The following is a 24,418-nucleotide window of genomic DNA, read 5'->3' as shown; positions in this document are numbered from 1 at the left end:
TGAATCTAGGAAAGGTATTTTATTCCAGACTCTATGGTTACACATGCATTACAAAGTTACATGTTAAATGATCCGATTAGTTTAGACAAATATCATGAGTCACAAGCAACATTTATAACCACTACATATATAGCCGCTGTATAAAGCAAATGTTCAGAACTAAGACTTTACAGAGACAAAATGAACAAATCCTAAGAAGCAGTCATAAAGAAATCTTAAAAGGTAAAAATTGAGAGAAATTTAACAAGCAGTTTGATATTTTCTATTATAAGTAGGAGCACTGATTGAACAAAATGGCTTTACATATGAAATTTAAGACCTCCAAGCAAATAGACTCAAAACACATAAACTGATAAATTCATACCATTCTGCGCTATGCAAACACAACACACTAGACTATTCTTCTTCAAACGCTTTCAACCAGTCACCAGTGCTATGTGTTTATTTTTGTATGAAGTAACCATCTTTATGTTGTGCTTCCTTAACTTCGGTAACAGCAACAAACAAATGGTGATGCAATCTGAACAGCCTGTCCGGATGTTTCAATCATGGGGTGTTCGAAAGGGGCTAACTTCACATTCTCAATAAGCAGATTCATGAGATGGACTATCTGCATGCATGTCCATTGAGGAATCATTGGAGCTGAGAGGATTAGAATCCCTAGTCTGGTGTTGGAGAAAGTTAGATTCATTATTCCTGGCCCCATTTCCTGAAGGCAGACCACCATTAGGACAGTAGCCTCCCTGAGAAATGTGATAATGCTGAAGACTCTGACGAACAGGACTTGATAAAGCATTTGAGAAAACTAAATTCTTCGGCTGCTGATCACAGTGGTCAGGCCGAGTTCCCAGCCCAGCAGTTTGGCCAGATGACCCTGAAGAGACCATGAAATTGGTATTCATAAAGTGCATTGTAGGCTGGGAATGCTGATGTTGGCTTGGTGCTCTCGGTGACATCGGAGGCTCCTCACTGCAGTGGTCCAGCTCATTCTGCAAGCAGATCATAAAATTTTCATGTTTTCAGAATATAGTAAAGATAATTATCAGTTACAGAAAGAGCAAAGGATCAGAAAGAACACAAGTGTCAGGTATGCCAAAAAAGGTTCTTACACTTCAGAAGCGAGAACCTCTTCATGCCATCTTTGCAATAAACACAGAAATGCTTGCACATATCTTTTGAGGCCAAAACTAGAATATTAAAACCTAACGAACAATTTTCAGATTCCAAGAGTCATCGATACTTTTCACCATTATGGTAATGGTGTCACTCAAGTTGTCCGAAAGTTGGCATAAACCTGATTATTGTGCAGACTCAACTCCTGAATAACAGCATAATAACTCCTCTCAATAACTCATTCTGATTCAAACTATGAGAAATAAACAAAACAGACTCGAAAAAAGAGACATCTACTACTAAATCGTAGGTTTCTAACATATGAATAAACTATCATCCAAATAAGAAGCTGAAAATTAGTTCTTATGGCATATCCTAACTAAGGGTCACCTCTATTACGGATAAATCCATATCATAAGACAACTGCCCTAGCAATTAAGGGTTTCAGCAGTTCCTAGTGACACAGACCTGACTGCAAGCCCGTCCAGACCTCTCCCTAACAGACATTTCAGTGACAGGTTTTGGTCATGTTACTAAAAGAAAGAGGTACAATGATTTCATAATGATGTGTTTACAGCCACCATCATAGAGAACAGTATATTCATCAAATATCAAAGTTTCAGGAGTTCAACCCAAGCTTATTATGGATGTACAAGGACCATTTGTTTTATTTTAATAATATTCAGGAATATTCAAAAATCAATTAAATATATTTAAGACTAAAATCATTAGATATAAAATGGGATAATGCTCAATTTAGCTCCTAAACCTTAGGGAAATGTCTACATGGTACCTATATTAAAAAAATGTTCAATGTGATACCTGAATATATTTGGTGTATCAATCTACCTCAATTAATAACATGGTTAACGAAATTTATCAACATAGTTTCTAAACAGTCAAAACGTGACACGTGACAAGAAAATGCCACATCACCCAATGGACCGTTTCAACTTCAACATGTGGCACACACGTGGCTGCCATGTATCATAATTTTTTCAAAAATAAAAAAAATATTAAAAAAATATTTTGAAAATTAAAATATAGAAACCTTTATAAAATTCTTTTTTCTTCTTTCCTTCTCTCTCCTCTCCCTCATCTTCTCTCTCAACCCCACTCCTAATAGCAGAATCCAGCCAATCACCAACTAAATTTGGTCAGCCGAGGTCAGATACAGCATTTGTAAGCTGAAAATGACCTTCAACACCTGGTAGATCCTGCTTATTTCAGACCAATTCCGGCCTGTTTTCAGGCATTTCTGGCGTATCGACGCCAAATCTGGCCTCAGCTGGCCAGATCTGGTCGGTGACTGGTCAGATTCGACCATTAGGAGGGGGGATTCGGAGAGAGAAGAGGAAGCACAGAGAGAGAGAAGGAAAGAAATGAATGAATTATTTTATAAAATTTCTGTTTCTTGTTTCTCAAAAAATAAAAATGTAATTTTAAAATATTTTCATTTTAATTTTTCAAAAAATAAATAATTTTGTTTCTAAAGATTTTTAAACAATAAAATTTAAAATTTTGAAAAAAAAGGAAAAGGAAAAGTTCTAAAATTTGCAGTTTTTTAATTTTAAAAAATAAAAATTTATTTTTAAAACTTTGGGAGTTTTTTCATTTAAAAAAATATTTTATAAAATACTATATTTTTATTTTTTAAAATATAAAATTTTCAATTATTTTTAAAAAATAGAAATTAAAATTTTTAATAAATAGATCATGCCATGTGTCTATCCTAATCATTACCACATCATCAGATTTTCTTACCGTGATAGACTTGGGACACATTGGTAATGAGAATGAAAATTCAGTAGCACAGTGAACGTTTTTTTATTACAGGTACCACATTAGATATTTTTTCTAAGGTAAAGGGATTCAATGGGACATTATCCCTTTCAAAATCATGCAAAATTGGGTCAAAAGTTATCACACAACAATACTACCCCACGTTAGTAGAAAACCTTACTGCAACAGGGAAGACTTGCTTTGTCTCGGCATTGACCAACTTATATGCAACTAGATTAAATCATCTCCTCTCTATAATACGAACAACAGGATTCTAGGCTGGTAATTTTACATAACTTTCTTCCATCCTTGTTTATGACTGTACTTGAAATAAAAGCATAAAATAAGGATGTAAGCTTTTCTTGTTGTAATGTCTAGTATGCCTTTCCTAGTGGCCAAAACTAGCTGCAGAACAATTAAAAAACAAAAAAGAAACCACATATAAATAGATTCAACATTTATCATTTATCATCTGATAAGAGCCCAAAATAGAATAGTAACCAGATATGGCTTTAACAGACCAAAGGTTTGCACATTGTCAATATTATAAGGAATCTAATACACAGAGAAAAGTCGAAGAGATATGTCATTCAATTTCAAAAAGACAACCAAGGAAAAGGGATATATCATTCAACCTTAATAGGAAGCCTAGATGAACTTTTCATGAGCTACATTAGAACTAAAATGGCATAAAGCTTATCATTATGCACCCACATATATTAAAGGTATCTACAACAGAACTCCAAAGCAAACACATTCAAAGAGTGAATGCTAGATCAAAAATAGTCAAACGAGAAAAAACAAAACAAACCTGAAGGTAACTGAGTATATCCATTGTTGTTACTCTTGATCCCCCCTCTTGTTGTCTCCAAATCCACTGATAAAGTTTTTCCTGAAAAAAAGATGAAATGATCATAGAGCAGGACTGGATAACTCACAACTAGAAGCACATCACATATGACCAGACGAGCAAGTTGAAAAGTAAAAGCTGGAAGCCAAATTGAGACAAAAAAAAATAACATAACAGCTGAAACTTTATAATTCCCTATATTTTACACTTAATGAAGTGTGAACCAAGGGTAGACCTTACTTTACTTTTAACAGAAACAATTTCAAAAGAAAGTTGCAGACTTAATAAGTGTAGCTCACATCCAAAGCCTTCTTTAAAAGATAAAACCTCAAGTTGAATATAGTGATTTTAAAGCAAGTCAATACAGTGATTTCAAAGTGAGTTGACTTAACCAATGATTTTATAAGCTATGGTCAAGCGGCCAATAAACCCCTCCAATTTTTAGTCACATTTCATCAACACTAAAACCAAAAACTCTGGTTAAGGGTTCTACATAAGCTGGTTGCATGATTCACTGGCTAACAACTAACATGTTTCAAGGTTTAGAACGCATAAACTTAAGGAAGCAATATCCATGGTTTCATTAGCTTCACTTATGAGAGGCCAGAGGAAATAAAAACCGTAATCTTATCCTAAAACAAGAAAGATAGCATGCAGTACTCCAATTTCCATACTCTGCATTTTCACAATAAGCAGGTATTGAGCCTAAAAAAGAAAAAAGAGAGTGCCTTTTTTGATTGGAAAACCTTCGTTATAATGTATCAATACCGACCTAAACATCAGCTTAAATCAAACTCGTCACAAGTTCAAACATATTCTCACAATCAGTTCCACTTTTCGCTCAAAGTACAACACAACATATCGACACCTATCAATGAAACAATTATTTTGGGAAAAAAATTAGTATTACAATTATCATTTAGGTATCTAAACAAAATCATATGCACCACACGGTTTTAAAGTAAAAAAAAAAAAAACCACAAATGCAATCTATTCAGACACAAAAGATTAAAATAAGTTAATCAATTTATTTAAAACCAGTAAATCCTTAACCATACTCGCATCAAGAACATATTAAATAAAAAAGTTTTAGTTTTTACCGCAACAAAAGAATAATTACATTAAAAAAAAAGAAAAAAAAGCAGGCTTGGCTGATCCAAGTCAGAACTTTGAGCTACTCAAAGAAAGAAACGTACTAAAACGCAAAACCCAGATGCAAAAACAGATATAAAAATCCATAAAGCTAAAATTGCATACAAATAACAACAAAAAAATCTAGGGAATATTTATATTTAGAGAAAGATAGAGAGAGAGAGAGAGTACAAGGCTATGGCGTTTGCCGGCTTGGAATGAGAGCTTTTGCTGGTTCATAGCCTGAGTATAAAGCTGAGATAAGGAGTTAGCAGCGCTGCAAAACGAGGCGTACATAGTCCGATCCACCTCATCAAGGCTCGTGGCTATCGACTTCCTTTTCTTCCCCATATTTCCCGACTCTCTCTCTCCTGCGATCGACAGAGTTTTAGCCTTTTGGCGATCGACCGAAAGAGAATTCTTTTGATTTCGGATTTTGTAGAGAACAGAGAGAAAGGTTGCTCCTTTTTTGTACTCTTCTTTAGGAGGAAGGATGCAGCAGGTTGAGGGACATTTCGACAGTACGGTTGCCCGACTGATAAGCGGCGCGTTTGGGCCGCGGAATCTATAAAGATTAAAAGGTCAGCGTTTCCTACATCTGGGTTCCAGCTTTTCCAGCATACGCGCTCAGGGCTGGGGCAGCGGGGTTTAGCCCAGGTTCAAATACAATTTTAAGGGCCCAACCGAAATAATAATAATAAATTATCTGATATATAATAATAATAATAATCTTATAAGGACAAATACGTTACTCCAACAATAAAGTGAAAACATAGATATCAAAATTATACAAAGACAAATAATAATAATAATTTTATAAAAATTTAGGACAAATAAGTTGGTTCAAGTTTCAATACTAAATCAAAATATAAATATTGTAAATCACCTCTTTTACTACTTAATATAAAAACAGATCATTAGTAAAATACAAACTCATAACCTTTTATATACGGTCAAGGCAAGATAAAGGATATTTTTATAGTTTAAATCATCCTAAGCATATAATTATTTTAAAACCTATAGAGAGCTTCAACTTCATTCCAAGTATATCATTTTTCTTTTCCTCCAATGTTTTCATTTTTCAAACACTTTATTCTTCTTTTTCTTTTTTTTATCACAATTTTAACATCCACAAACTTATTTCTTTTTGTAGGTAATGAGATGCATACTAACACAATCCTTGAACTTTTTCAACAGCTCCACCTTTTCTGCCTTTTTTAACATTTAGCTCAATGCACTTATTAAAATGATTTATATACTTAGGAGTGAGGGACACAAATTGAAAATTTATTTATAGACTAGGCTAAATTAATTATGTGTTTAAACAAAAAAAATGAAAAACTAGCTCAGAAGGGGTAAATTAAGGATACACTTATACAAAGGTAGACTTGAAAGGCTCAAACGATTAAAAGATGGCGTAAATCATCTCCTTAACTAAGTATTACTTAAGATTTCGTCTGGAGAGAAAATCAAATAAATTCTAAAATTCAAGACATTATTTAAAAATTTACAATCATATAAACCTTCATTAGATGTGCACAACAATTCAAAACAAAAGATATCGTACTTAATTTGTGAAAAATCTCATCTTGACAATGATGCTTAATATAAGAGTTCAACATAATACTCAAATAATATTCACAGTTACTAAAAGCAAAAGATAACAAAATAACTAGGTTTCATCATTGGACAGGTAAATCAAAGAAATTGACACAATTACCTCTAGCTCAAGTTCTCAAAACGCACAAAAAATTAAATGATAAATAAACTATCTAAACTTAAAATCTAAAAATATAAATGTAAAAAGATTAAACCCAAGTTTAAAAACTTAAAAGTCCCCTCCTTCCAAACTTAAAACTAGCATTATCCTCAATGTTACTAAAATAGATAAGAAAGGAAAAAGAATACTTCCTTGAATTGCGCAAAAACTCTGCTCTTCCTCTTAATCTTTATCTTTGTCAAAAATGCTTGTGGAGGCTCTTTTGTTTTTTTAACTGCAAAAAGAAAAAAAATAGAGATTAATGTAGAAATATAAATAAATAAAATAAAAATAACTAAAAAGAGAAAATATGAGTTTCGAAAGCTGGGGTTGCCTCCTAAGAAATGCTTACTTATAGGCATAAGGCTTATTCCATTAACCATAAATGTTTTAACAGCCTTACTAGCAATTTCTATGATACCACAAGTATAGACTTTAACCACTTTGAAAGAATCCAACCATCTTGATTTGCGTTTCCATGGAAAGCCCTTGACTAATTTGATTAGTAACACTCATTGTCCAACCTTAAAATCAAGATTAATTGGATGGTAGTGAAATCTGCTCATTTTTCCCCACAAAAGCTTCAAGGGGTTTCTTTGGATATTTTTTTGTCAAAAACCTCCTTAGCCAACTCATCAACTGCATTCACTCTATGATAACTTTCTATAAAAGAAGGATACTTTATTGAATCAATATATTAAACTCGACTCTCTCTTCTTTAACTTTGAAAGTTATCTTGCCACTCTTCACATCTATGATTGCTTTCGCTGTAGCTAAGAATGTTCGTCCAAAAATAAAAGGAATTTCACCATCCTATTCCATCTCAAGCATAATAAAGTCCATCGAAATGTACAACTACCCAACTTTAACCAAAACATCCTCTATAATTCCAACAGGGTACTTGATTGTTTTGTCTGCTAACTATAAAGAAACTGTAGTAAGTTATATCTCATTAAGTCCAAGTTTCCTAGTAATAGACAAAGGCATAATTGAAACACCAACACTAAATCACACAAAGCTTTAGAAAATTTAACACTACCAATAGTACAAGGGATAGAAAAACTCCTTAGATCCTTAAGCTTTGGTAGAAGATTATTTTGGATTATGGCACTACACTCTTTAATAAGTGCAACTGTCTCAAAATCTTTCAATTTTATTTTTTGGTTAAGATGTCTTTTAGAAACTTTACATAAGTAGGCATTTGTTGTAAAGCTTCTGCAAAAGGAATGTTTATGTAGAGCTTCTTAAATACCTCTAAAAACTTCTAGAATTGACTATTAAGCTTCTATTTCTAAAAGCGTTGAGGGAAAAATGGTGGTGGTTATGATGGATTTAATTGAGTTTCCTCACCTTAAGCTTGTTCTTTAGAATTTTCAACCATTGTTTCCTTTCCAACAAGCTTACTTGGAGAATTTGATTATATATTGCCACCTTCTACTTCTTTCCCACTTTTGAGTGTGATTGCATTACAATACTTTTTACCTTCTCTCTTAGTATTGGCTTCAATATCACTAGTTAAGGTTCTCTAAGACCTATAATTAATCACATGGGCAAGTTGATCCACTTATGTCTCAAGATTTCAAATTGATGCTGCTTGACTTTGAATGATAAATGCTTGATTTTGAATGATGGCATTATTCTTTGCCATGAATTTAATGAGTAACTCTTTTATAGATGGCTTTTCTCAAGCATAGGAGCTCTACCTTAAAGTGGAAATCCAAGAAAAAAATTTGGCTTTAGAGTTTATGAAGATCCCTCAATACTATTCCAAGAAAAGTCAAGACGATTTCTCCAACTAGGATTATAAGTGTTAAAATATGAATTGTTTTGCAACATGTTAGGACTTCGAAACAAAATGTACTAATTCAGAATTAAGTGGGTAACGATCACTAAAATGCCCTTTTCCACACAAATCACAAGAGACAAATGGGTCTTGAACAAAATGAACCCCCAAAATATCAAATTTCTTAGTTAATATAACTACATATGTAGCCAAAACATTAATAGATATTGGTCCCAAAAAGAATGCTAGAAGAAGGGTGAATAACACTAAAATATTTTAAAAGAAACTTTTAAGTCTGAAAAACTATTAAACAATTTTGAAATAGAAAGTTTAAAACTTGTTAAGGTTAAAAGACCCCGAATAAAAAGAAAGTTAAGCGAAGTGGAGAAAACACAATATTTATATTGATTCAGTCCACCTAACCTTCATCCACTACCTTCATCTTCCCAATCAAGAATTTTCAACCCAACTTCACTAAAAATAGTGGAATTAACAACTTCCACCAAACTTGTACAAGGTGAGCTTCTAATCCAAGCTCTAAACCCTTACAACAATCCCTAAGCTTTCTTAAACTTAGTAAATGCCTTAAAATACCTCGCACACTTTAATCAATTAAGAAATGAAGAAAAAAAGAGTGCAATTGATCATCTAGCTTACCTAGGATGTACAAAGTTAAGCTCAACACTTTTACAAAGGATGGGAGTGAAATGCAAGTGTAAAAAGAAGGTTTTTAGTCTTTTAAGCTCAAAATCACTTTGGATAACTTCTCTCTATGATTTTTGATTATTGAAAAGGCTTTAAATCCTTGAAAAATCACTTCTAGCTGCTACAGACAAAAACTAGCAATTTTTTGCTATTATTTTGTCTTTTTTTGCTTAAATTCAAATATGCAAACACTGTTTCATTAACTTGTTAAAGGCAAGCTTTAACTGATTAAGCCTTTTCTGACTTGCATAGTATTTCTCTATGTTAACCAATTAATAACAGTTTTAATTAATTAATAACTTTTTATTTTTATGTACTATTTTTGGCTAGCCTCCTTTCAACTTATTAATGCTCACTTTAACTAATTGATGCTTCTCTCCATTCATCCTTAACTGATTAAAATAGGCTCCAACCAATTAAGAATTGTTTACCTTTAAATCTCTTGGTTTGGCACCTTGGACAGTCATCAATATTTTGAATTTGAATTTTGGTGCTTCTTGACACTTTAACTTTAATCTTTAACCAGTTAACTCATTTCCTTTAATCGATTAAAAAGCTTTTGTTTTGCATTCAGCGCCCACTTAACTGATTAAACCTTATTTTAACTAGTTAAGGCCTTTCTGTCTATCTTTAGTGTAGTGTCCATAATTGCTTTAATTGATTAAGGATTTGCATTAATTGGTTTAAGACTAATCTGTTTTTATTAAAGCTCTTTCTTCCTTGCTTGTTTAACCAATTTATCTATCTTGCAACTAAACAAGCATTTTGACGTGCTTTCAAATACCAAATATATTAATGAATTTAAGCTTTTTATTAAATAATATAATTAGACACCAATGAATAGGAATGTTTTGCTATCATTAAAAACACATGGAGTCAACATTATCTCTCTTATTTTTTATGATGAAAAAATACTCCTAAATTTAGAATGTAATGTCAATGTTCAATATGAATGATTCAAAGCTTTATGCATAATGAAGATTGCTTCCCCTTAGTTAATGCATCTAGTTTTCTTTAAAGATTTGTAATAAAATATTTATAATATTCATAGTAGCTAAATAAGATATACAAAATCCATAATAGCTAAGTAAGATATATTGAATATCCATAATAACCAGCACATAATATTCAACAAAACCATAACTAAGTATCACACACATAAATTTAACATAAAGACCTATCAAACTCTATTTAACTTAGTTTTTCTTCTCTCATTTTTTATCATCATTAAAAAAGATATTCAAACTCCCCTCAATGAGTGTATCTAAATTTTCTTTTAATCTTTAAATTAGAATTTAATGAATAGAAATCATAAGCACTCATACACTTAAGTCATATAAACTTATAAAAATAGTTCAATGACTTCAAGAGTCAAGCTTGTAACTATGTAAGAATAAATGTAAGGGAGTTAAATCATTTCAAGAACTTGTCAAGGATTACTCAAATAATATTCAAGAAAATTTGATCATTTTGTCATAATCAAAACTATCATAATTTTAAAGCTAAAAATAGCATCTATCTCATGAATACTAACAACTCTTCTAAGGCCATTAGTAGTTATTAGATGCCATTTCCTCTAGCAAGTCATATGCCTCATCAATAGATTTTGCCATTAGTGTTCTTCTAGATACAACATCAATAGTAATTCTAATAGGACTCATTAACCCATTATAAAATGTCTATACTTGAAACCACTTAGGTAGCTCATGATGAGGATATCATTTGAGTAAATCCTTGTACCTTTCCCAAGCCTCATACAACAACTCTGAATCTAGTTGCATGAATGATGTGATGTCAATTCCTTATCTTTGCTATCTTAGCCGATGGAAAAAACTTAGCTAAAAACTTTTAAGTAAGAGCATCCCAAGTAGTAATAAAGTTAATAGAAAGTGACTTTAGCTGATTCTTTGCCTTGTCTCTCAATAAGAAAGGAAAGAGTCTTAGTTTAATGGCATCATCAGTGACTCCATTGTGTTTTGATGTATCACATATTTCTAAAAAGTTCACAATATGAACATTAGGGTCATCATTAGGTAATCCTCCAAATTATACTGAAGTATAAATCATCTGAATGATTGTTGGCTTGATTTCAAAGTTATAGGCTTGTATTGTAGGTCTTCGAATGCTAGAGTTAAGACCTTGCACAAGAGGAACAACATATTCCCTCAAAGATTTGTTCTTTTCCCCTTGTTGTTGTTTAGCTATTGTTTTGATGTGAGTTAAAGCTTGTGAGTTTTCCCTCCCAAGTCTTTTAAAAATCTTTTCAATTTCTAGGTTAAAAGGAACAATCTCCAAATGTTTCACTCTTCATATGCAGTGACCAAAAGTACTTGAAATAAAGAAAAACAAAGCATGAAGTAAGACTATTTTGCTTGGTATTAATATTAGCAAGAAAGTAAGAAAATAATTCTTCGGTAATGGTGCCAAAAACTTGTTGTCAATTTTATCACACAAGTGTCTGTATCGTAACAAGTTACATAAGTGTCAAATCTCATAGAGAACTACACCAACTTTTGCTAAATAGTAAAATTAACATAACCTAGTTTTATTCAAACAATCGAATTAAAGTGATTAATTAAACACAACTTAAAACTAAATAAAAATTAAATTAAATCTAAAAGTTGATAGGAAAAACTTTACAAGGATTACAATATCTCTCAACACTTCATATGAATCATGTTTCTCTCTCTAAACTTACTTCAATAGATTGAGTTGCTAACGTAAAGTCCCAATTTATTTATAAGCCTCTATTGAGGTTCTTATAAAAATATCGCTCTCAAGTAATTTACTATATGTCTATGTAAATTTAACTAAAAAAAAATTCATTAAGCTTGTGCTTTAATCTTGGCTATATGCGACACAAAGGTATATATTTGTCCTATATGCAAATCAAATCACCTAATCATCTAAGTGAATTTGAACACTTGGTATTCCTTTCATGGCCTAATCTAAACTCTCTTCGTCAAGTTGTATTTAGATATCCAAATCAATTTAATTAATAATCAAAGCAAGCAGAGTACCGATCCTACAGAGAATTGATCTAAAATTTTACTAAGTACTAAAATTATAACAATTTAATCTTATTCAAACAATCAATATTCAATAACTAAATTAATTAACTAAAAATAATTAACCAAAATTTAAACTAAAAAGAAAAATCAAAACATAATAACTTGAGTAAAAATCAAATCAAACAAGCCTAGGCCTTCACACTTCATCTAAATCTTATCTCTCTTCCTAATTTATTTTAATGGGTTGACTTGCTAACCTAGAGTCCTCAATTATTCATAAGGGTATCCCGACTCATCTTATAAAAATATTTATTTTAACACAATATCTCTATGTGAATTAAAATTAAAACAGACTCATTAGTTTAGACTCTAATCTAGCCACATAGAGCCTATAGGTATATCTTTATCCTATACGCAAATTAATTAATATGACTATATGCTATCCAATTTTAATCTATACTAAACTCCATTTCTCAAGTTTATATAGGTTCCTAAATCAATTTAATTGCTGATTAGGCAATTAAAAGCATTAAGAACAAATAGGAATAAACAATTCAAATCCTATTAAAGATAAGCAAGAAAGAGATTAAAAATTTAGATTACATGTGAGTTTAATTGCAATATTAGAAAAAGAAAATTATCTACTCATGATCGCAAAGACAAATAACATTATATATAATTCATCCACTGAGAGTAATAAGAAAAATAAAAGCTAAAGAAGAAAGAAAACAAATATTTTGCAGCCTTGCTCTCAAAGTTTCAACCTCCACTTCTAGTTTCTTGAATCTCTAAAAGTTATCTAACCTAATGTCTCTTAAAAATATCTTATTTATACTAACAATCTTAACCTAAAATCCCATAAGTTAACCTACTAATTCTAATTATTGGGCTTAATAGTGCAATGAGAGGCCTAAACATCACTTGTCAATCTTAAAATTTGTCATTCCCATAATGGTACCCCCAACCTTTTTACAACGTGATTTTCTCTATCTTTGAGTCAGAGCTGGGTAAAGTAATCTTTATGAAAGTTTTAGCTCTATTTTTAACTTTCCAAGAGTCCAAGAATTGCAGCATTTGGAGTTCTGTAGCATAGGTTATGGTCAAAAAACTGAAGTATATGCAAGCAAACTTCTGGGTCTGTTAACACCTTTCTTTCCAAAATTAAGCTCAATTTTCTTAGTTCTTATAAAATATAAAAACTAATAAATAATAACCAAATTAAAAGAAATAATATAAAATTAAAATAACTTACTTAAAAGTAAACTAATTATAAAAAAATAAAAAATAACTAAATTATAATTGAAAGTTAAGAACTTAGCTAATACTTAATGACAAAATTAGACTAAAATAATTTTATAAAATAGAATTATCAGTATAAGCAAAAGAGAGATAACGAATTCAAACTACATATTGAGTTAAATCATAATTCTAAAAAAAGTAAATTAGTTCATAACTAAAGATAAAAACATAATCCGAAGAAATTTAACCATTGTAATAATTCAACAAAAACAAAGAATAAAAAAAAGAAGAACAAAAATTGAAGATTTGACAAATTTTCAATCTTCAATCTTGCACAACCTTTTTTGCTTTCTTGATTGTTATTCAGTTACTTTTCTTCAAAGAAAACCTTCTCAAAATTTCTAGTTTGATTGCCTCAAATTTCCCTTTTAAAAGCCTTTAAAAAGACCTAATTCTACTAAAATTCAAAACAGGACAACCTAGATACCAGAACCGGGCGCCACGGCCTTGCTCCTCGAATTTCTTGGCTTCGTGCTCTAAGCTACAGTGTGATGCTTTGTGCAAATTCTGCTATAGCCCCTCCTCTTGTGATGCTATTTTCACCTTGTTCTAATCAAAGCTAGGAAAAAAAGTAAATATAAAAGTTGCAACCTTGTCTCTTAACTTTCCAATAACTTAAGAAATATGTAATTGAACTTTTAAAGTTTAAGTTATGCTCAAAATATTACAGTATGTATAAGAGACGCACTTAGCCATGCTTGTACAATTCATAACCAATTAAGGTCTTTTCATTTGTGAACCTTTAAAAGCAATGTACTAAATTAGTAATTAACTAAAGATATTTTAACATAAAATTAAACTAAAACAACTTGAACTAAATTGACTCAACGTGAGTTAAACTAAATTAAGAAAAACAAATAAAACTACCTAAATTCGAACCTAACACTTAAGAACTTATCTATTTTAATACTCAAAATATGACAAAAAAAACTCTATGTATTATCACACCTCTAAACTTAGGATTTTACTAGTTTTTGAGCAAAACATAAAATAAAAAAAATAACATAAATGAAAAACACAACTAAGAGGAAGTAGGTTGCACCAAATCAATGATCACCTTTTATTTTCTCATAAGTTATCCCATATTCTCAACTCAAAGCATAACATAAGTACTATCCAAGTTCATGTTTTAATTCAAAAGCAAGGTCATTCTTGAATGGATTTCTGTGTGTGTGTGTATGAAATCTCTTACAATGAACATTATGCCATTTGGATAAATTTATTTTCTTGCAAAATTTAAATTAGTACTAGAGTTTCATAAGTTTATTCATCATCTTTCTCTCCACTAATGTATACTCATACTTAATCTAGGATCATTAGGTTTTTATCAAGCTTGTAATATATGGCTAGGGTTAAGACATGATAAAGAATATTTTTATAACTTAAATCACCCTAAGCACATAATTATTCTAAGACCTACATAGAGCTTTAACTTTATTCCAAGTACACCTTTTTTCTTTTCTTCCAACTTTTTCATTTATGAAACACTTTATTTTTCTTTTTTTTATAACAATTTTAACACTCCCCAATTTATTTCTTTTTGTTGGTAGTGGGGTGAATGCTAACACAATCCTTAAACTTTTTCAACAACTCCACATTTTCTACCTTTTTCAACATTTAGTTTAATGCACTTCCTAAAATGATTTACATACTTAAGAGTAAGGGATACAAATTGGAAATTTATTTATAGGCTAGGCTAAATTAATTATGTGTTTAAACATAGAAAAAAAAAAGTAGCTCAAAAGGGTTAACTTAAAGATAAACTTATGCAAAGGTAAGCTTGAAAGGCTCAAACGGTTCAATGGTAGCCTAAGTTATCTCTTTAACTAAGTATTACCTAAGATTTTACCTCAAAAGAGAATCAAACAAATTCTAGAATTGAAGACATAATTTAAAAATTTACAATCATATAAACTTTCTTTAGACGTGCACAACAATTCAAAATAAATGATATCGTGCTCAATTTGTAACAAATCTCATCCTAACAATAATGCTTAACATAAGAGTTCAATATAATATTCAAATAATATTCATATTTACTAAAAGAAAAAGATAACAAAATAACTAGGTGTCACTATTGTATAAGTAAATTAAAGAAATTAACATAATTAACTCTAACTCAAGTTCTCCAACCATGTGAAAAATTAAATAATAATAGAGTTATCACCTGCTTTTGTTCATAAGTTGAAGCATTGAGACTTGCAAGTTCAAGTGTAGGAGGATCATTTGAATGATTTGCATTTTTTTAAAATAATTTATCAATTATTTTTAACTTACTCATACTTTAAACAAATCTAAAAAAAATTAATGCAGTCAATATCCAATATTCTTATTTTATTTTTATTTAACCTTAAAATACTAAATATAAAACTATAATGTAAAAAGTATAAATAGTTAAATACAATATACATGATTAATAATTTTCTCTTATATAATCAAGATTGTTTAAAGACTAAATACTTAAGAAAATTTCCTTTTATATACTCAAGATAATTTCGTTTTAACTAAATATAAAATGTAAAGTATATAAAAAAGATATACTCAAGATAATTTCTTTTTATATAATCAAAATTTATAAAACTATGATACATTGATGAACTTTTAAGAAACAACTAACAGTGAAACATTACAACTTGAGAATTACACAACAAGTATTTAATTTTTAAAGTCTAAAATTATAGAAAATAAAATCCATATAACAAAAAAAAATATGACAAGTAAAAGATAGAACTCACATAATAAAAAAGAAAGAAGAACAACATGATTGATGGTTCGTAAAAATTTGAAGAAGAAAATCTATAGAAACTTAGAATATGGGCAAATAGAATAGAAATGAAAAAAATAAATAACTATAAGGAATAATAATAATAATAATAATAATAATAATAATAATAATATAAATAGAAAGAAGAATATAAAAAAAATTATTTCCTCTTAATTTCTTGAAGAATGAAGTGTGTTTTGATAATGATAAAAGAACAAAAGAGAAGAGAAAGAGAAAGAGGCATGGAGAAACTTATATGAGGGAAAAGTTGAGTAGGGTTTGTTAGGTCATTTTATTAATTTTTATTTGTATTAATTATTAAATAAAAAATTATTTTGAGGGGGTCATTAAAAGAAAAAGTATCTAATATATAAAAAATTTAAAAATTTTGGAAGGGGTTATTAAAAATATATATATAATAAATAAAAATGTTTAAAAATTTTGGCAATTGAACTACCCTTCACCCTATTTTGTTGGTTGTGCAATCTCTTTTGGTTACCTAGTGGTAAGACCTCAAGGTTGAGATTGGCTGGCAAGGTAGGCAGTGAGTTCTATTCATGCTGTTTGGAGCTTTAAGGTGATCTTTTTGAGACCTCAAGTGCCTGTTCCTATGTAGGGAGTAAGTTTTGTTCATGTTTTTGTACAGTTTTTTTTTTTTCTTGCGATCTTGCTTGAGTTTGTCTTGTGATGTTGGGTTTGTTTTCCAATTGACAGTGCTCTCTTGTTTCCTTGGGGTATGGCCGATCCATTACTTTTTGTTTTCTGGGGTTAGGGTTGGGGGCCATTTCAAGTCTTGTTTGGAGCGCACATCCTAATGCCTGCGTACAAATTTATATTTTTAATTTAAAAAATATATATAATAAATAAAAAAAATTATTTAAAAACATAAAATTTACTTCATCTCTTACTGATATGAAATTCATAACATCTACATCTTCTTAAGCGATTATGAGTTTAAGACTATTGCTAAGGCATTATTTTTACGCCACTTTGAGTCTATAGCTAGATTATTTATGGCAACAAACTTATTTTATCATTTTTGTTATTGGTGTTTATTCTCAGTTTAATTAATGAAACTTGCATTTAAAAAAATGGTTAGAGAAAATAAAACTAAAATGAAAAGACCTTTCATGAAACTCCCTGTATGGGTTATAAGGCCAAAAAATCAGGCTTGCTAAAATTTTGTCTGGACTACCTTTAGATCTTTTCAAGCATGCAGGTACGGTTGTAAACGATCCAAGCCCAATCGAGCTTAGGTATGGTCGGGTTCAACTCATTGACGTATAAGGTTGTTTAGGTTTGAGTTTGGCTTGACTCAAGTTTAGCCGAGTTCAAGATCGAATCAGGCTTAATTTGTTTAAGCTTAAACGAACTTGTTAATGAACATTAAACGAGTTTATTCATGAACAATTAATGAATATGTTGGTGAATCAAAAGCTAGTCATCAAATAATTTTCAACAAACAAACAAATTCAAAATTGAGAAGCTATAAATAATAGAAAAGAATCAACGTTTTAAACAAGCTTCTAAGAGATTTATATATAATTTTGGAAATGAATAATAAATGAGCTTGTTTGTGAATATAAAATGACCTAAACATACATGCATTTGAACTCAGGTCGTTTATTAAATAAATCAAAACAAACTTAACTCAAGTTTATCCATAAATTATTAGGTAAGCGAACCAATTCATTAACACGTCTATACAAATAAAAGATTTGATCCCATTAAATTATAATTAGTATTTTATAAAAATTAAAACACAAAAATAATTACATTCAAAGCATTTAATTTAATTATTGATGTAGATTTTCCTTATTCAAAAAGTTGAATTCAAATTCTCATTTCTAATTAAAAAAAAAACTACAAAAAATAATTAACCTTGATAGCATCATATCATTCGAAAAGCAATTTAGTCATGGCCAATTGTATTATATTGCAATCATGATTGGATAATGTAATTCCATAAATTTGAATCCATTATTATTGCTAATAGTTTGACAAAGATAAGACTAATCGTTTTTCAAATCTTTTTTTTGGTGTTACATTTGATCATGTGTCATATCCCACGGATATTCCCTTTTATAATTAGGACCCACCTCAATAATATGCATGTACCCATTTATTACTTCCCCTGCAATTATATGCATTATCATGACATTCAAATTTAACAATTAATTTTTTCTTAAACAATCTAGGTGTGTCACAAATCAATATATGCATGCAGCTAAGACTATACATCCTGCATCAATTTTTTATACATTTAATAATAATAATAATAATATTCAAAAAAATTCACTAAATTATTTTAAAATTTTAAATAAAATTTTATTTTTTTATTATATTCAATTAATTTGTTATATTTTGATATATTTTTTATGATTAATTATTAATAAATTATAATTAGTACAAATATCAATTGTCATTTTATATTCATATAACATTGAAGTGAAATGAAAATTATATCACATGATCATATTATCATCTCAAATTAATATATCACGTTATTATCAATTATAATATATTAGTATGTCACGTTAATGTCACATTGTATATAATAATTAACTTTTTGATTGAATTAATCAATAATCATAACAATTTATTTGATTTAAAATAAAAATATATAAAATTTTATTTAATTTTAAATAAAAATATAAAATTTAATTAAATATAATAAAAATATAAAAAATTATTTAAATAATTTAAAGACTTAGTTACCTCCCACGATCCCTTCATTTTCCAACTAATTTTTACAATTGAAATTTCCTCTCTCTCTTCTGTCCAACTCTCTGGGGATCCAAACATACAAACTAATTAATCCCCCGCTTAATATCACCCGCCTTTCTCATCATTTCCAAACATTCCCTTTCCCTTTCCCTTTCCCTTCCCCTTCGCTTCTCTCTCTCTCTCTCTCTCTGCGTCATCGACGTCTGCCTTTCATCAAACGGTACGATTGGCCGTCGTTTTTCATTTCCCTTTCGATGCGTTAGATCTGTTATTTGCTTTCGCCATTGATTACACCTGCGAGATCTAACGCTGGTTTTTCTTTCTTAGATCTAATTTCCAATTTATCAGTTATTCCTTCTTTACTTGATCTGGATCTGTCGCGTGATTGCTAAGAGTTTTATTTTTCTAATTTGTTGAGATTTGGAGATCTTGACCTGATTTTCAGTGTTGAAACAGTTCCATGTGATTCGGCTTTCATTTTTCTTATTGATCACTGTGGATATCTACAGTAAATAGTTATAGCTCAATTAACTGTAATATTATCTGGTCATTTTCCTTTTTACTCTTGTATATTTGCTGTGTTTAACTAATGTGGACCTCGACATTTATCTTTGATGAGGGAAAAAAGTAATCTATTATTTGATGTGATTTAGTTTCTGCAAGAATTGTGTTCACAATTTGATGCAAAAGAATGAAAACATTTAAGTGAGGTTATTATTGTTTAGTTATTGCAGAAATCTAAAATCATAAGTTGGAGTTGTGTTGAATTCATGTTTAGTGGCCATACTCACAATGATCGAATGACCTCCATATTTTTCAGTCTATGGATGTCGTTTGCATGTCAATGCTTATTTAAGAACTAGCAAGTCCGGTCTAATCCAGATGTTTAGCTTGATTGTACGCTAGCTTTATTCCTTTAAGGTTCACCTAGATCTGTCCTCAAATGGGATAATGTGAGGGGCAGAAGATATTTAGTTGAAGTCAGAGCATTGAGTTGGTTAGATGGGTATCTTGATTGTAAGATGCTGAAATTTTGCAAAACTTTGCAAATTTTGGTTGGTAGTTAATGGGAAAAGTATTGCTATGTAAATGTGCTTTATGCTGAAATTTTTTGTTAAAAAATGTGGTTTTGGACTTTTTCCCCTTATTTCTCTCCATGATAATTAGGAAACATAAATCGAAATATCTTATTTGCAAAAGGAGAAATAGTTGCAGCAAAGGTGAGTTACTGTTAGTCAAAGGTTCCAAAGGCAGAAGGATAATTTTTAGCTATTTATAAGAGATGTAAAGCCACTCTTCTGCTTTTTTGTTTATTCATAACATGTTGGAGTATCAGGCTGTTATTGGCTGATCTGAGTTAGGAACTCATATCATTGTTAAATTTATGTTATTTACGCAAGTTTGTTTTCAGCATGTCTTTGTAGACTATTCTCACTACCATTTTTAATTGTGATTTCAAAAGATTTGCAGTTTCCAAGTCTTTATCGTATTTATTGCTATTACTTTTGTAGGACACTCATTGCTGACGTGGCTGAAAACTCTTGGACGTCATATTCACATGGATGGGTTACTTCAAGAACATTGAGTGGTAAAGGCTTTAGGGTTATCACTTGCAGCAAAATAAAAAATGGCTCCAGCTAGTAAGGCTGATAGAAAGGCGGTTGTAGATGCAGCTGCTTGGATGTTCAATGTTGTCACTTCTGTTGGAATTATTATTGTCAATAAAGCCTTAATGGCTACCTATGGTTTCAGTTTTGGTAAGCTTCTTTGAAACACCTTTTATTTGTTTTTCCCCTCTCATTTGCTGCAAATGGTTAAATGATGTTGTGGCCAGTTAGAGTTCAATTGAATTGGAATTTTTACAGTCAAATTCTTCTTTATCTTCAAGACAATTATTTAGGATCAAGTGGTAAGGTGCCATGAAATCGACACTTAAAATGCAAATAGATGAGAAGTTTGTTGAACAAGATGATTTTTTAACAGTTGTGAGCGTTATCTTGGAAAATGAAATCATTAGGCAGAATGGTTCTAAAGTTTTGAAAATTTAGATTGTCGAGTGGTAAGGCTGGAAAATTATATGAGCAATCATGTAAATAAAGCTGTAGAATTGGCCTTATCATATGCAGAATTGAGCATGATGTTCAAACCTAGGATAAGTTTAGTGTAGGTTTGTGGGGGCTGTAAATGGTGGAGAATGTGAATGGCATGGGCTATGATTCCTTTTCCTACCTACCCCACTCCTTTTTCATTGTTGAAGAAGGAGAGTAAGTTGGTCGAATTTGTGGAAAGCAATTTAAAATAGAAAAACATGTCTTGATGTAAGCCAGAGACTACCGGGAAGCCTTTGACTTCGAAGTTGGAAGTAGCTGGAATTAAGTATAGGATGAAGGTGATGCTGGAAAATAATGATCGTACATAAGCTAAAGATTTTTTTTTTTTTAACTTTCTGAATTTTCCGAATATCCTTGGTGCAATAAGGATGTAAATATACTGTCACTAATGTCTTTGTATTTGACTGCTAATGATTGCAGCTACAACACTAACTGGTTTGCATTTTGCTACCACGACCTTGATGACAGCTGTTCTAAGATGGTTAGGATACATTCAATCTTCTCATCTACCCTTGCCTGAGCTTTTGAAATTTGTTCTCTTTGCCAATTTCTCTATCGTTGGAATGAATGTTAGTCTAATGTGGAACTCTGTGGGATTTTATCAGGTAAAGTATAATATTTGCTGGATTTTGCCTGTTGTATTGTTTAGATAATTTGGGAATCACAAACTTTCTAATTCAATGACAGATTGCAAAGCTGAGTATGATTCCTGTATCCTGCTTTTTGGAAGTTGTGATGGACAAAATTCGGTACTCCAGAGACACAAAGCTGAGCATAGCTGTTGTTCTTCTGGGTGTTGGTGTTTGTACTGTTACTGATGTGAGTGTTAATACCAAAGGTTTTGTAGCTGCCTTTATTGCTGTTTGGAGTACTTCTCTGCAACAGTATGTAAGTTCATTTATTCTTGTTCATATCAATTCAATTTCAATGTTCTAAATTGCTGTATTTTTTTCTTATTTGTATTGTTAAGATCTTACAATGCAGTCATTAAATTATTTTTGTTTATTGCTATGCATATCAATTTGATCTCAATGTTCTATTAGTGTTTTTTTCTTTTGTCTGTTTTAAAACTTACAATGTAGTCATTTATTTTTTTGTGTGTCTATTTGTGCAGTATGTGCATCACCTTCAACGAAGGTATAATCTTAGTTCTTTCAACCTACTGGGACACACTGCTCCTGCCCAGGCTGGAACACTGCTGTTAGTAGGTCCATTTCTGGATTATTGGTTGACAAACAAGAGAGTTGATGCCTATAGTTATAACCTAGCATCTGTGGTAAGTGTTCTATCTATTTGTGTTCTTTGGTTTATGATTTTGTGAATCTTGGTTGTTGTTGCCTTCATTGTAGAACAAGGTTAGCCTTTCCAAGAGTTGCTGTCAAAATCATGTTTGTCAATAAAATCGTTTTTGATCGTGAATGTGCTGACTATGTGCAGTTACTTGTGTGTCTTGTAACCCACAATTATATTTAATTTGCATTGCATGTGATGTTGTTGCTCGCATATCTGCATGCATTGCCTAATACCTCTTAGATGCCCTATGGTGCCTAACATCTTTTATGCATATAGCCTCTACATTAAGTTTAGGGATGATGCCTAGTGGAAACATTTGTGTTGATTTCTTTTGATTGAAGAAAATTATTTAATTCTTAGTGTGGTGTGCATTTTCACCTATAGCATGTGCCTCTGATTTTTGGTTTTACCAGAAAATTCGCTCACAGCTGTTTGGGTTCTTGGTCCTTGCAGACGTTTGTAGTTCTGTCATGTACTATAGCGGTAGGAACCAACCTCAGCCAGTTCATCTGCATAGGCAGATTTACTGCTGTGTCCTTCCAAGTACTCGGGCATATGAAGACAATCCTTGTGTTGATTATGGGATTCTTTATCTTTGGAAAAGAGGGCCTCAATCTGCATGTTGTTCTGGGCATGATCATAGCTGTGGTTGGAATGATATGGTATGGAAATGCTTCATCTAAGCCTGGTGGGAAGGAGCGCCGGAGCCTTTCTCTGCCGACCAGCAGACAACCAAAGCATGGTAGTTTGTCGGATTCTAATGAACACGATGGGAAAGTCTAATTCTGCATGTAGGGTAAGTTAAGCATACAAGGACATAGCTGATTTCAGAAAGTTATTGGCTCTCATGATTAGAAAAACCAACCAACCATAATTTTAATTATTTTTATCCTGATTTTTGTAATTCTTATTCTTTGTATTGGGTTCACTCTGAGGGAGGTAATGGATGATTTTCTGATAGGATTAGATGCATTTGGAAATTTGCTTTTCTATTTCAGGAATATAATTTATATAAATTTTTTTCATGCCTTTTGTTCCTTCGAAATTTGTTTCCCATCTCTTTTTTTTTTTTGTGTGTGTTTTTTCGTGCTTTCTCTTATCTAAGAACGCCTAAAAATTAGTAACATATTACAACCTGTTTTTGGGGAAAAGTAGTGAATTTATCAAATTAATGATTAATATATCAATGCCATCAAAAAACAGAAAAAAAAAAATACATAGAAAGAAAAAACTGCAATTAGAAGGCAAGAAGCAGCACATTGTAACGCAAGAACTATCTTTTAAACAGACAAGCTTGAGTCAAATCAACCCAGGCAACTCAGTCAAGTCTAAATACAATATTCCTACAAAATCTGGAACAAAAATGTGAAATCATCTTGCCAGCATCTAATGCTTGGAGAATAACCCTCCACCCCACGGCCTGCTTGCTCCGCCATCCTCATCATCCTGCTCGTCTATCAGCATCTCACTCTGAACCATCAGTATTCAGCAAAGCAGAGCACACAAGAACTTCTCTTATCTGCAAATGGAATGTATAAATGCACATTACAGACCCAATCACCCCCACCACGTACAACTCCCAAGATAAATGTTCTAGGTGTGGCATCTTTTAACTTTTGGGATGATAAAATATCCTCCTCTGCTGCCATCAGCTCGGCTGCATATCACAGGAAATACAGAAGTGTATAACAAAAAGGGAAATAAAAACAGTCCATTTACCTTTGATCACACCTCCACATTCAGCATTGCTAGGATTTCATAGTGCCAAGCCATCAATGACAAGTTTAAAACAGTGATTTGATGAAAGCTTTGAAGTTTCAAAGGAAAAATAGCTCTGATTCTAAATATCTTTCTATATTGCTACTAGTACTATTAACACCACCATTGCGCCTATTCCATTTGAGAAAATATATGCAATTTATGATTTATGAAGTAAAAGGAAACTTGAGTATAAGGACTGAGGGAGATTAAAATTCAAGGATTTCACCTTTCCTTCGAGAGTTCAATGCTTGATATATGGCTCCTACATTATCGACCATTGGGTCCAAAGAGGCTTAAACCACAGGGATTTAAAGACTCTAAAGCAATTA

The 24,418-nt window shown here is 31.1% G+C and overlaps 2 protein-coding genes and 1 pseudogene across 2 annotated transcripts; 2 read left to right on the top strand and 1 right to left on the bottom strand.

Moving 5' to 3' along the window:
• Positions 1-111: 111 nt before the first annotated feature.
• LOC110416442 (uncharacterized) lies at positions 112-5,418 on the bottom strand. Its single transcript, XM_021428439.1, has 3 exons — positions 5,069-5,418; positions 3,707-3,787; positions 112-989 (listed from the first exon to the last, which is right to left on the bottom strand). Exons 1-3 carry the CDS (start codon positions 5,225-5,227, stop codon positions 582-584), a joined length of 648 nt encoding a protein of 215 aa, XP_021284114.1. The 5' UTR covers positions 5,228-5,418; the 3' UTR covers positions 112-581.
• Positions 5,419-10,824: 5,406 nt separating this feature from the next.
• Positions 10,825-10,896, top strand: LOC149527165 (small nucleolar RNA R71; annotated as a pseudogene).
• Positions 10,897-18,933: 8,037 nt separating this feature from the next.
• LOC110417318 (UDP-rhamnose/UDP-galactose transporter 6) lies at positions 18,934-23,373 on the top strand. Its single transcript, XM_021429593.2, has 6 exons — positions 18,934-19,144; positions 20,436-20,681; positions 21,456-21,640; positions 21,723-21,923; positions 22,150-22,311; positions 22,782-23,373. Exons 2-6 carry the CDS (start codon positions 20,552-20,554, stop codon positions 23,109-23,111), a joined length of 1,008 nt encoding a protein of 335 aa, XP_021285268.1. The 5' UTR covers positions 18,934-19,144; positions 20,436-20,551; the 3' UTR covers positions 23,112-23,373.
• The last annotated feature ends 1,045 nt before the right edge of the window (positions 23,374-24,418 follow it).

The sequence above is a fragment of the Theobroma umbraticum genome, unplaced genomic scaffold (assembly GCF_002168275.2).
Source record: "Theobroma umbraticum cultivar Fairchild unplaced genomic scaffold, ASM216827v3 scaffold_51.0, whole genome shotgun sequence".
NCBI classification, from domain to species: Eukaryota; Viridiplantae; Streptophyta; class Magnoliopsida; order Malvales; family Malvaceae; genus Theobroma; species Theobroma umbraticum.
This window is presented reverse-complemented; position numbering and strand designations above follow the sequence as displayed.